The sequence below is a fragment of the Pararge aegeria genome, chromosome 19, assembly GCF_905163445.1.
Source record: "Pararge aegeria chromosome 19, ilParAegt1.1, whole genome shotgun sequence".
Classification (NCBI taxonomy): Eukaryota; Metazoa; Arthropoda; class Insecta; order Lepidoptera; family Nymphalidae; genus Pararge; species Pararge aegeria.
Genome location: NC_053198.1, coordinates 3,227,406 through 3,241,202, shown reverse-complemented (window position 1 = coordinate 3,241,202; position 13,797 = coordinate 3,227,406). Strand labels below are relative to the sequence as shown.

Sequence of the window (13,797 nt, the reverse complement as noted above, 5' to 3'; positions counted from 1 at the left end):
ATCTAACCAAAAACTCTGCCTACAACCTTCTAGTAGAGCATAGAAGCATAGAGCATGTTAAAGCATAGCTTTGAACGCACTAAAATATGATAATCGTTTCAGTCCACCCCACGTTAGATCAACGTGTTGAATCGATGCTAAAACACTCTCTCTGATGAGAGGAGAGGCCTGAACTCAGCAGCGAGACTGATATTCTGAGATTGATAGTGTTATTGGGCAAGTTAGCACATCACATTTGTATTCGGATCTTTAGACCCTGAGGGCTTACTACCTGCATCGCTTAAAAATTAATACTTTAACATATATCCAGCAGCAACGATAGTATATTTTCTTTACACCATAAGATATACTCATTCTGTCAGAGAAAATATATACTTAATAGGATATATAACATATTCAATCAATGGTTTATAAAAACCAAATAGCAATCTTTCCCACTAAAATAATATATAGTCGAGATTTTTTTGTTTAATTTACAGATATTTTTAAATACCTAATACTGTATGCTTGTCATGCAGTGCATGTCAAAGAGCTGAGTCAGAAAGTGTTTGTGGCGATGAGCTCGTTGCGAAGGCTGCAATCATTTCTTCCAATTCCGACCAAAGTTATGCTAGCACATTCTCTCTTTCTATCTATTCTCGATTATGCGGATGCAAGCTTTCTTAATCTGACCGAGGATCAGCTTATTAAACTTGAGCGTCTTCAAAATCTTGCTATTCGGTTCATATTTGGCCTTCGCAAATATGACCATGTTTCCGAATTTCGACAAAAACTCAAGTGGCTTCCTATTCGTCGTCGCCGGGATATGCATGTACTTTCTCTTGTTGTACTGTGTGTTATTTCATCTAAAAACTCCCTCGTATTTAAAAGAGAAGTTCACTTTTCTTGGTGAGCAATCTGATTTAAGATCGTGCCGTGCGCTGACGCTGTGTATGCCTTATCATAGGACAAAATTTTATAAGCGTTCGTTTAGCGTACGAGCTGTGGAATTGTGGAATGCGCTTTCATTGAGCATACGACGATCCAAATCACTGGCGATATTTAAAAGAGCAGTTAAGGCCCATTATATTGTTAACGACTTTTAATAGTATGTATATACTTACTCATTTATTGTATGTTAAAGTATTTAATTATGTAAGTGTTGTTATTATATATATTAGTTTATTTTTATATTTATTTATTTATTATATTATTTACTTTTTATCTATTTGTGCACACTAGTTTATGTATTAGCATGTAGTTATTCGCATGTATGTATTTTAATATTTGTACCACCAGCAGTCTATTCTCCTCTTCTTTTTTTTCCTCATTCTAAGGTTGCCTGGCAGAGATCGCTATTAAGCGATAAGGCCGCCTTTTGTATTACTACTTCTTTCGATGTTTCTGTTTTTGTTATATTTTAAATATGTTAATGTTGTGGTATACAAATAAAGAGTTTAATAATAATAATAATAATATGCTTGAAAATTCACTTTGCCTTGCTCTGTGAAAAATTTCGTACGCTGCATCTCATCTCTGTTTACGCTAAGCTTAATTACTCGCATGCCTTACGTTTACGGCTCGCGTTTACCTCATTAGCTGCATTTTCGCTAATATGGACTCACCCAAAAAATTCTAACAACGAAGTCGTATAAAACTTAAATGTGGAGAGTTAATCTCTTCATAAGTCGCTTAGCGTAAACATTTTATTACAATTTACTCACAAACCAAATGTGGAAAATCCTGCATACAAAGCCGCAAGCAACAAAAATCTGCATTTTAATTTTACCATACATTATTATGAATAGCTAGCCGCTAGTAGCGTTTTTTTTTCACTTTTTTAGAAATCTGTTTTCCACGGATTAAAAGTATCTTATGTCTTTGAGATACAAGCTTATCTATACAAAAATTCAAAGTCATGCATAGGTGACAAGGCTTTTTAATTTAACTTAAATATTATGTAAAAACATTCATATGGACCCTTGGATGGACTTTGGAAAATCCCAAAAACTAACAATATGGACCGACCCAACAAGCGTACCTAAGATCGTTCACATTTATGTTAACATATAAAGCTGAAGAGTTTGTTTACTTACGCGATGATATCAAAAAGTACCTACTGGTATTATTTGAAAAAATATTTCAGTGTTGGATAGACCATTTATCGAGGAAGTCTAAAGGTTATATATTACCATGTTAAGACAAAAAGAGCATAGCACCGATGAAGAATGTTAAAAAATCGGGGTTTTTTTTTTCCTTTTGAGAGCTTTCGCTGCGTGCGCTGCGTAAACGGTTCTTCCTTCTTCTTCTTCCTCTGGGCTTGTCTCCGTACTTGGTCGGCAGGAACCTGCTGTTGTATGTAGTGCCACTGGTACGGCTCCCCGCTGGGTCACTCCAGCCAGCCGAGCTCACTCCAGAAGCTTAGCAGGCCGCCCAGGTCACCAAGTGCTTCAGGGAGTGATGCTGGGGAGCCAAGGTATGCTGCGCGTTGTTCCTTTACTCCTCTACATTGGAGTAGTACGTGAGTCGGTGTTTCATCTGCCTCCATGCATGCTCTGCACAGAGGACTGTCGGTTATACCTAAAATGAAAAGGTGTTTGTTTAGTGAGCAATGCCCTGTTATGCGTAAACGGTTAATAAAAGTTATAGTACCTATATAGTTTCGATAAAATAATGTATGACAGATTCCATTCCATTCCAGATCCATGCAACTGGGTCGAAATATCGACAAATCCAAAAATATATCGTGATATGTACCCGTTGAACTATATTAATACATGTATGACATACGAGTAGTTATTCCCCTTTAAATTTTTGAAAAAAAGTCCGCGACAGCATCTTTTAAGCTTGACTTATACGCGGACGAAGTCGAGCGGGACCACTAGTATTTGTGTGTCGTAAATAACTTTTAGATTAACAAGGCAGTCAAGAAAAACAACAACAATGACTCGATATTTTCTCAAAGTGAATGGTGTGTTACGGAGCAAATAAGAACTTCACCCACTTATATCCCACAAACTTATTATTACAAATATTGTGATATTTTTCCCTCTTTATCATTGGAAATAGCTCATGATTTCCGAGACGCGCGTCATAAAATAAGATCAGATCATAGTGGGGCGATGAAAATTGTTATATCATCGTAAATTCCTGGTATTTGTGTAGCTTGTTAGGGGGTGGATATGTTTTTACGATTATCGTTGGAATCAATTATGCGTTATGTGCTGATCACATATTTTATGGCGTGAATTTTATTTCGGCACATTTTATGTCACACAATGGATGTGTGAACATATTATTATTATTAAATTTATTATTGCACACACTTAAACAAAATACAAAGGGAAACACATTAAAAAAATAATAAAAAACTCGTTTAGGTGTGCAGAGGCGGTCTTATCGCTAAAGCTATCTCTCCCAGACAACGTAACACCAACACACCAACGTAACGTAACAACGTAATACGTATAAAGTCAAAAGTTATAAATCTGATAATATAGCTAATAGTTACTCAGTGGAAATAGCTACAATTATGAAAACCTTTTATCTTCACAAGAAAGCAGTAACCTTTTTATAACTTAATTTAACAAAAAGAAAGAATGTCCGAAATTTGAATCTTAAAGGCTTAAAATGAAAATAATGTAAAAGTATGCAGGGTAGTTACAAAAACAGTAAATATTCGAATTGGAATTTATGAAAATTCATCCTTTAAGTGCTGCTAAAGAATCTGAACATAGCTAAAAGACAAATTCTCGCATATTAATAATATAATTCTGTGGAATGAAATCAGGCAAAAATTAATAACATCCATTTTCGGTAAAATAATATCCAAGGACAAATTAATAATACCGATGGTTGACAAATTACTGTGCGATTAATTTGACGTCTCTTTTTTGGAAATAAGTTTATAAAACTCCACGCAAAGGCATTTAGAAAGATTCAATCACGAAGAAAGAACATTAGGGGCGACCTAAACGACGAGTCATTAATCACTCGATGTCGTTTGTTACTATTTATAAGGGTAACTGTTATTTTTTAGTTTTTCATGGCCCATAAAGCCATAGAGCAGGGGTTCCCAACCTTTTAAAGCCCGCGGCATACTAACAACTCTAGTAATTTGTAGCAGCGCCCACGCTTTAACTAAGGTCTAGAAATGGGCATGCACAAAAAATTTAAAAATGAATCTTTCATTAAAAATATTACTACTCCTAAGAATGGTGATCTGAAGCGTGGGCAAATCAAATCATAGCTGTGGAATCAAATTATTATTGTTGTTTTTTTTTATTACAGATGGACTGCCACTTAGCGCCACTGTACCTTTAGCCATAGTGTCAGTTGATTAAAAAAAAGAAAATATTCACTACCATATTATTTTGACATAATTAACACACCTTAATTACTGTCTTTAAGTTAAATTTAAACCAGATCGAATAAGTGACTCTTAAATCACTGTTATGTGCACTCGTCATTGTCATTGTCGTGCACATCAGTCCATATTTTTATGTGTGTTCTATATTTAAAAAAGTTATGACATAAAAATATTAAAGACTTGAACTTAAATATATATCAACGGGTACACAATAATATTATGTATGTTGTATTATGATATTTCGAACCAATCGTATGGATCGACGGGACCGCGGGGGTGCGAAATGTCCATTTGGATGCCACGGGCAGAATCTAACTACCCGCTTTCGTGTTCTGCCCGTGGCAGTCAACTTTACATCTCGCACCTTCGCAAACCCTTCGTGACAACGATCCATGTAACTGGGTCGAAATATCGACCAGTCTCATTACACTATTTTTAAGAAATGTTGATTAACCACGATAATCTTAGTTTATATTCATTTTTATCATTAACAGTTTATTAGCGAGCCCACTCTAGGACACGGATTATCTCCTAGAATGAGCAGGGCTTAGGATGTAGCAGTGGCGTGCATAGAGGGTATGCACAGGGTATGCAGATGATATAAAATAAAAAGCGTACCCTTATGTTTATATAACTCGTACTGAAGTTTTTTAATTTTATATAAACTGCCTGCTTAGTGCATACCCTGTATGCACGTCACGCTAGCGAATTGGAGATGAGTGAACTTCACGCATTTTTGAGAACATTATGGTGAACTCCCAGGCATGCAGGTTTCCTTACGTGGTCAAAATTCATAATTCAAAAAAAATTCAAAATTCATTTATTTCGAGTAGGCCTAATATAAGCACTTTTGAAACGTCAAGTCTGTCTGTGTGTCATTATCATTATCGGTCGACGTTGATATGTACCCCAAGTGATTTTGAATTAATTAAAATGCACAAAGCTTAGAGAGTTTAAAGTTGCGTGCCGGGGCTCGAACTTAGCCGGCAAAAACTAAATTCAAGCCGAAGTCCTAACCACTAAACTATAACCGCTTGAAAAAAATATTATTCATCAGTAGGTAATAGGGACAAAGTACGGATTTAAAGGGTCATCGACACTTCGTGGTTCCCTCAATAAATAGTAGCCAACGACGTCCGGTGATTAATGGACCTAGCGCGGCGTTAAGCCCAACCCTAATGTACTTTCTCCGTGATTGAATCTTCCTACCCGACTTTGTTGTATTGTTAACATAATTACGAGAGAATTGTCAAATTGTTACAAATTAATAATAAATTAATATTCTTAAGTGAAAACCAGTTCAAATTATCATTCTGTCTGTATGCTTAGGTCTTTAAAACTACGCAATCTATCGTGATTCAAGCGAAAGGTTTATATGTATATGCTTATGTTACATGCATATTTTAGTAGAGAAACACTGATATAAAAATTTAGAGGTTTCTAATGTGATGTTGAAAATAAACACATTTGTTAGTACTTACGTTGCAATCGCTGCCTGAACTCTACTAGATATAGATCTAAATAATGTATGACAGTGTTGTACACCATAAAAATATCAAGTTAAGACCTATGTCTTCACTTAATAGTTCACTTAATAGTAAAAAAGTACTAGTATAGGATCATTTTGTCACCAAACTATGAATTTAATTGACTAAATGTTTTTTTGTTCATTGTTTTACACCAATGTATTTTATTATATACAAAGTACTATAATACCAATTTTTATATTTGTCACTGTGGTATGATAATAGAAAAGTAATATAGTATAGTCATAATATTAAACATAGTAGTAGCTAAAGCCGACAATCTTTCCAATATATACTTCGATAATATAATGAAAATACGTATTGGCCCATTTAAACCAACGCGTAAGTAATTACGGCGGCCCGCCAAAAACAGGGAGCATAAACTAATTTGCTGTACGTTCGAAATATTAAAATTATATAATTAATATATTATTTGAAGTAGTTAGGTTTAATTCAATTGTTGGCGCAAATTATTGTTTTCACATACGAAATTGTATGACGTTTATGATCCGGTTTTAATTTATTTGTTGTATACAACAAATATATTAGGGTTGGTGTGGCAGAGTTATGAATGTTTTTTTTTAATTTTGGTTCAATTTCTTTTATGAATTAGAATGGGTAACTTTCAGATAATTATAGAATAGAATAGAATATTTTTATTTACAAGAACAACGCAAACAGACTTATGTACTGAATAACTTATAATTTAATACTTAATCGTACTAATATTATAAATGTGAAAGTGTGGATATTTCACGTACAACAAGCGAAGCGCTTACGTGCGGAAACTGCCCAGAGAGAAGAAGAAGAAGTGTGGATGTTTGTTACTCAATCACGCAAAAACGGCTGAACGGATTTAGATGAAATTTACCGTGCATGTAGCCTTTGACATGGAAAATAACAAAGGCTACCTTATATTCTGTTTCCAGAAGCAGGTCTCGAGGGAATATTAAAAAAAAATTACGAGCTAAACCGCTGGCAGGCCGCTTTGAAATTTAGTTCGCATGGCAGACATTTACGTCCTATACCGATCTCTTAATCTCTTAATAGTTACCGTGATAAGATAAAAAATTGTTAACTTACTTCTAGTACTTAATATACTTGCCAATATGATGTAATCTTACCCTTACCTTACTATCCATCATCGTCGTCATATCAACCCATTGCCGACCCACTACAGGGCAAGGCAGTTCCCCACGCTGGCCCAGTGCAGATTGGTGGACTTAACACGCCTTTGAGAACATTATGAAGAACGCTCAGGTATGTAGATTTCCTCACGATGTTTTCCCTTCACCATTAAATAAAAGTGATGTTTAATTGCTTAAAACGCACATAACTTAGAAAAGTTAGAGATCAGTGCTGGGATTCTAACTGGGCGAGTTAGAATCCCATCCCCGATAGTAAAGCCGAAGTCCTAACCACAACCTTACTACCATTATATAATATTATATTGTATGAAACATGAGAAAACGCCGCTTTAAGCGAGTGGGTATACTTGATCTAAATAGTACTTTGTAAGTTGTATGACTGTAGTTTTACGACATATAACTCGTACACCATTATGTAAGGCTACCTATATGGCCCTCGTGAGAAAGCTTTGAGGCAAGCGAGTGGGGTGGCTCCGTGTTAAATTAAAGTTTAACATCCTTAACTATGCAATAGGGGCTTGATAACTGCACGGCTAGCATGGGCAGAAGACCATTATCTCCCCGGGGAAATGTTGAAAATTTATCTACTCCCACAGCTTTATCTATGTGCATCATAAGAAGGCTCAGAATCACTTAGCGGGCGATGGAAAGAGCAATGTTGGGAGTATCTCTACATAGCTCAGCGAGTTGCAAAGCTGGAGTGGAAATGGGCGGGGCACATAGCTCGGAGAACCGATGGACGTTGGGGTTTCAAGGTATTGGAAAGGCGACCCCGCACAGGTAAACGCAGCATTGGTCAGCCACCAAAGAGGTGGACAGACGACATCGAACGAGTCGCTGGGAGCTGCTGGAAACAAGCGGCTAAGGACCGTGGATTTTGGAACTCTCTACAAAATACCTATGTCCAGCAGTTGACTTCAATCGGTTGAAGTGATGATGATAATGAAGACAGCTTTATCAACTCTCAGAGCACTTCTTAGCAGGGGATATCTTCTTCTTTTTCTGCTTGCAGCTCAGGTTCGTTTGGTCCCTGGTGTCACGTCGACCGGCTACGATCTATTGTGACGCCGCTGTCTAGATCTCCCAAGCGTTGGTCGCCTTCAGGAAAAGCAACATTTTCGTTGCTGGAAGAAGTTTAGCATCCTCTGGTTGCATTATGTGCTCCCCCAAAAGGGTGCTGCGTTATGCATCAGCGCGGGGCAGGAACAGCTCAAATGCAGCGGCGTCTCCGCAGCCTCCTTACAGAGTCTACATAGATCTGTGTCCTGCAGCTTTAGGTTGAACATGTCAGGGGATATAATTTTTGTCTCCTGCCTTTGCTAGCCTTTCGGGGAGGTAATGTCCGGTAGTAGCGACGCCGGGAAATCGATTCTACACCGGCACTATCGTGATACCATTAAATTCAAAAATTCAAATTCAAATTCAAACTTTCTTTAATCACAGGCACTTATGAAGCGTTCATATGTTTACATAATTGTAACAGGAAGGTGATAACTTCGTTCGCGAACTTCAATCTAAAGCTACGAGGGTTCCAAACGCGCCCTGGTCTAAGAAGAGCCCACAACAAACTTAGCCGGGTAATTTTTTTTTTTTTTATCACCATCTTCCAGTAAATTTAAATTAAGCTATGAAGCTAGAGCAATTAACACCCAAGCTTTTTTACCGTTTAAATAATCCTTAATGTTATAATAGGATTTTTCTGTAAGCTTACGTTTTATATAAACTTTGAAGGTAAGAGGAATTAAATAACTATGTATCATCAACATCATCATATCAACACATCATCTGCCCACTAGATGGCATGGATCTCCTACCACAATGGGCTTAGGCCATTAAGATTAAAAATTGTTAACTCACTTCTAGTACTTAATATACTTGCCAAAATGATGTAATCTCACCATTACCTTACTATCCATCATCGTCATCATATCAACCTATTACCGGCCCACTACAGGGCATGGGTCACCCCCCAATATGAATAGGATCTAGGTAGGTCGTAGTTCACCACGCCTGGCCTAATGAGAATTGATGGACTCCACACCCGATTGAAAACATTATAGAGAACTCTCAGGTATACAGGTTTTCTCGCAAAGTTTTCTAATAAAACAACAACATCTATTTTAGGTGATTCATAGTCGTAAACTTACCTGTGGTACGAATTAAAATCCGTACGAGAAAGAACTTTACGTTTAAGAGTATATACCCTAGTATATGCGAGGCATGTTTTTCTTAAGTAAAAAATTTCGTGACATTCCTTTATAAAGCGAGTGAATCCGCGATAAACAGCTTGTATTAATAAAAATAAAATTCTAAACCCCATACAGATTATCCTGAAGAATTGATTTTGTATGGTTAAAGTTTAAATTTACTCAGCCAAACTGGCAGCGGTGCTCTCGCGAACCTCTCGGCTATCCCCTGGGAGCCGTATCGCTAACCAGCACATAATGTGGCGGAAGACTAAGCGAGAAGTACAAATTAAACCTCACAGTAGAAAGATCGACCCGTAGATAAAGTATTTATTGTATAACTAGATAATGCCCACATTCTTCGCCTTCGCGTTTATTACGTTTTTCACAAATTCCGTGGAAACCGTTTATTTTCCTTTGACAAAAAGTAGCCAACGTAACTCTTCCTCTTTTAACTTACTGTCAAGTAAATTGGCGATGCTTTGTCAATACCTTTATGACGCTTTGACCATGCTCTCCATGGCCTCTGGGGATAGTTCATACCGTGCTCACGACAGGTTGATTCGTCCAACTGTCCACTCGTTGCCAACGCGTTGAAACGATTCAAAACGGTGAGTCTATCTACCTACCGAAGCTGTCAATAAGTGCCCTAAATATCTCTCTAGGTGCAAGCTGTCGCTGTTCTAATTCTGTCAACCTCCCTGGCGCAACGGTAAGCGCTGTGAATCTAAGTAGGTAGTAGCTAGTTACCACTGTACCGACAAAGACGTGCCGCTAAGCGATGTGTCCCCGTGCGATGTCGCATAGGAACTGATTATGGGTATGACTGCCATAGTCCCTAACGGTTGGCCCGCTACCATCTTAGATTGCATCATCACTTACCACCAGTTGAGATTGCAGTCAAGGGCTAACTTGAACTGAAATAAAAAAAATCAAGGTCTGTTTAGCTGTTAAACCTTACATCGCGTATTCCATGACCTATATCTATAGTTCTATAGTTCGCAGGAATTGTTCCCGGTCGCTTTTCTGGAATGAAAGTTAGCTTCTTTCTTCAATCGAGGGTGATCAAAGCCTAACAAATTCACTTAAACTGGGAGTTCTAGATCGCTTCTCAGCGATTCTAGAAATCCCAATGTTACAACATCGCTTGTATTTAACAGTCTTGTTTTCTTTAGATCATAATACGAGTATCCTAATTTTACAAAATCGACTCACTGAATCGCAACCGTCCAATGAATAATTTAAACGTAATCTCAGTTTGAGATAGCGTTGCAGCAGAGCAATGGATTGACGTGATAGTTTATGGGCTGCAGACTTTTTAAACTCCAGTCTAAGTAGTAAATTAAGATGCAATATTGACTCAACTATGTCAACACTACATAAAGCTAACATATTTGCGGTATTCAAAAAAATTGACTCTTCAAGTGATCCTGTGAATTGGCCTAATCAAAATAAAGAATATTTTTATTTGTAATGAGATCAAGAAATACACGCACATTTTAACATTTTTTATATTTCCATTATTTATGTTATTCATTTATATATGTTGTGTATGATTTTTAATAGATTACATTAATTATGGGTAATGTTATTTCATGTATGTTTATATTTAATCTGTATTTATATGTAATATCCAAATATATATATGTTAAAATCTTATTTATTGCACCACCTACCTCTTTTCTGTTGTTTCCTTCTACGACTTTGGTTGCCTGGAAGAAATCGCTATGTAGCAATAAGGCAACAAAATTGTACTTTCTCGCTCTATTTTTATATCTCTATAACTTCTTTTATTCTATGGTGTACTATAAAAATGTATTCATTCAATCATTCAATTATTCCCATTAATTGTCTACTTTTTGTAGTTATGATGGCAAAAGAAAAATCATTATGTTAACATTTGAACTCCCTGACTATTTCTGTTCACGAGATACAGATATGGGTCAATTCATTGCCGGTCTACTACACGGCACGGGTATCCTTTCAGAATACACGGGTATAGCCTATCGTCCACCACCCTGGCCAAGTGCGGATTGGTACACTTCGGGGTTGCACGCCGGGAATTGAACTTGGCCCCCCTAAAAGAGAGTCCGAAGCCTTACCACTATACTATTGGTGCTTCTTACATAAAAATGGCGTATGAATATTGTATGCTATCACGTTAGGTAATCTTAGCTAAGGCGTTTCTCGCAAACCATCCGGCTACCCTCCTGGGAGCCGTATCGTTAACCAGAGCATAATGTGGCGGAAGATTTAGCGGAACGTACAAATTAAACCTTACAAAGTTAAACTTTAATCAAATACCGTTACATCTACATAAGTTGAATATGGTCAGTGGCGTGCATACAATATATGCATTAAGCTGGCAGATGATAAAAAATGGAAAAACACTCCATTACGAGTTATAAAATTTTAAGGTAGGTGTGAGCTATAAAAAGCCTACCCTTAAGTGAACATAAACCGTACTGGAGATTTTTGACGTGACAACGTTTTATAATTCGATGGAGCCGGCTGCACGCACGAAAAAACATGACGTATGCGGCGTTACCTCGCTCTTAGGCGTTCCATTCAAGGCTTGAAGTGCAAGCGAGAGCGCGGAACGAGCGACAAAGAGGCACAGTCGGCCTCCGCGTTCGACATCTGTCTCTCTCCTACTTGAGTGAGCGATGCGTCCGCGTGGACAGCTTCTATACAATAATACATTTACATGTTTTCGGCAAGGATGAAGTGCAGTGAAAAGTGAATGTGGTGTCAATTGTTTATAGCAACGATAATATCTATCAAACAAATAAAATTAAAATTTTCTTTTGAAAAATGCAACCATTCCATCAGTATTTTCTTACGCCGTTGTCACGTTCAACTATCGTCAGTAAGCCGACTTTACAGACAACCAATTTTTTTTCATTTTATATCATCTAACCGCTTAGTGCATACCCTGTATATAAGCCACTGAACATAGCTAGGTTTGCCGTGGAATTAATCATCGTCGTCACCATCATCATTTATTACTTTTAAGGAAGTTATATTTAATTGTATAAACGCTCATAACTTTAGAAAGTCCATAATAAGCCTCGATAAATAAAGCCTGAGATTTCACCGCTATTTCAAATCGTAAATGTAATAGTACAGTTTTATTTATTTTTCTCTTTCTGTTTCATGTTTTCATGTCATCGTGACTTAAAAATGCGAAAATGAGTTTGTTTGTTTGTCCTTTCTTCACGCCTTCATATATATAAAAGGACGGAGGGCATAAATTATGAAATCGCTATATTGTCAAAATTAAACTTCACAGATATTAAGTCATGGCAACTTTTAAATCCGATCACAGGTCTTACCAACAAACAATAAAACATAATAATTAATTAACGAATGTAATTATCCTTTTGCTACATGGAAACGTAATAAATTAAATTAACTACGATTTCCCCTGGAAGAACATCAATTAAAAATTCAGGGGCACGCTCGCAGAGAATCGTTGAGTGGGTTTGAACGACTGTTTGGAATGTATAATAATTTTTAATTACCCTTATTTGACGAGGATATCACATTGGCCTAGATAACGCCATTCTCATGTACACCTCAATTATACTTATAATTTAGCTTTATTCTACACGGTATCGTACCGGAACGTTGAACAACTCGGCGACAATACGGCCGACGTCTCAAGTTAAAAAAAAATTGACCCCGAGGATTGGACTTGAATCAGGCTTCAAACCACATTCACTACTGCGCGGCCTCGAGCTTAGATAGAATCCTAAAATAAAGCAACTTTTTTTAATTAAAAATGGCTTTTATTTTATTTTTAGGGAATTTTTCCCCAGTTAATGAAAAGTACTGAATGTAAGGTAAAATTCATCAGGGTTCCAAAAAAAATAAATATTTCGTTGAGAACTCCCTGAATCTGTTAGAGAATCTTAAAAAATTGGAATATATTTTTAAGATATTTGTCCCTTAACTAAGGAATGCTGGAAATGAAATGAAAACATTGTTCCAGTTTTGACGTCCGCGGGCGGTCTTTCAACAAGGCTCTCCAGTGGTCTGACCCGAATGTGTTCGGGCCCCGCGCATACTTCGCGACGGTGGCCCGTCCTGCCGCGCTCACCCTTGACACCGTTCAACTAGACGACGAAGGCGTGTACCGCTGTAGAGTCGACTTCAAGAACTCACCTACCAGGAACTTCCAGATACGACTCTCAGTTATCGGTAAGTACCTTAATATTTCATATTATGAAAATTAAGCTTAATTTGCTATACTCCACGAAACGCAGGAGAATCTGTATGGTGTAATTTATAATTTTTCAACCCTTTACTCCACACCAATCAGATCTACGGCAATGTAGGGTACATTGCGCACGTTTAAAGTCTTTTCGGGTGAGGTGCAGCAGTTTAAAGTATTTTTTTTAATACACCATTCTTATGGAGCGTCTGTTTTAAATAATTTTAACTGGTCATTTAGAAGGTATGTGCCTACACTATTTATCTTATGCCACATAAGTCACCAATTTTATCTTAGCATTACAGTCCCACTGCTGGGAAAAATAGAAAACGGATTTAGAGTTAACTCGATCGTAACTGTTTCTATTCGCTTA

At 37.1% G+C, this 13,797-nt stretch overlaps 1 protein-coding gene across 1 annotated transcript in view; it reads left to right on the top strand.

Annotated features, from left to right (window-relative positions):
* LOC120632288 (hemicentin-1-like) overlaps window positions 1–13,797 on the top strand; it is a 172,797-nt gene that overhangs the window by 23,962 nt on the left and 135,038 nt on the right. Inside the window, exon 3 of the mRNA XM_039902122.1 lies at window positions 13,203–13,411. Coding sequence (XP_039758056.1) covers window positions 13,203–13,411 — 209 coding nt within the window. The remainder of the gene's footprint in view (window positions 1–13,202; window positions 13,412–13,797) is intronic.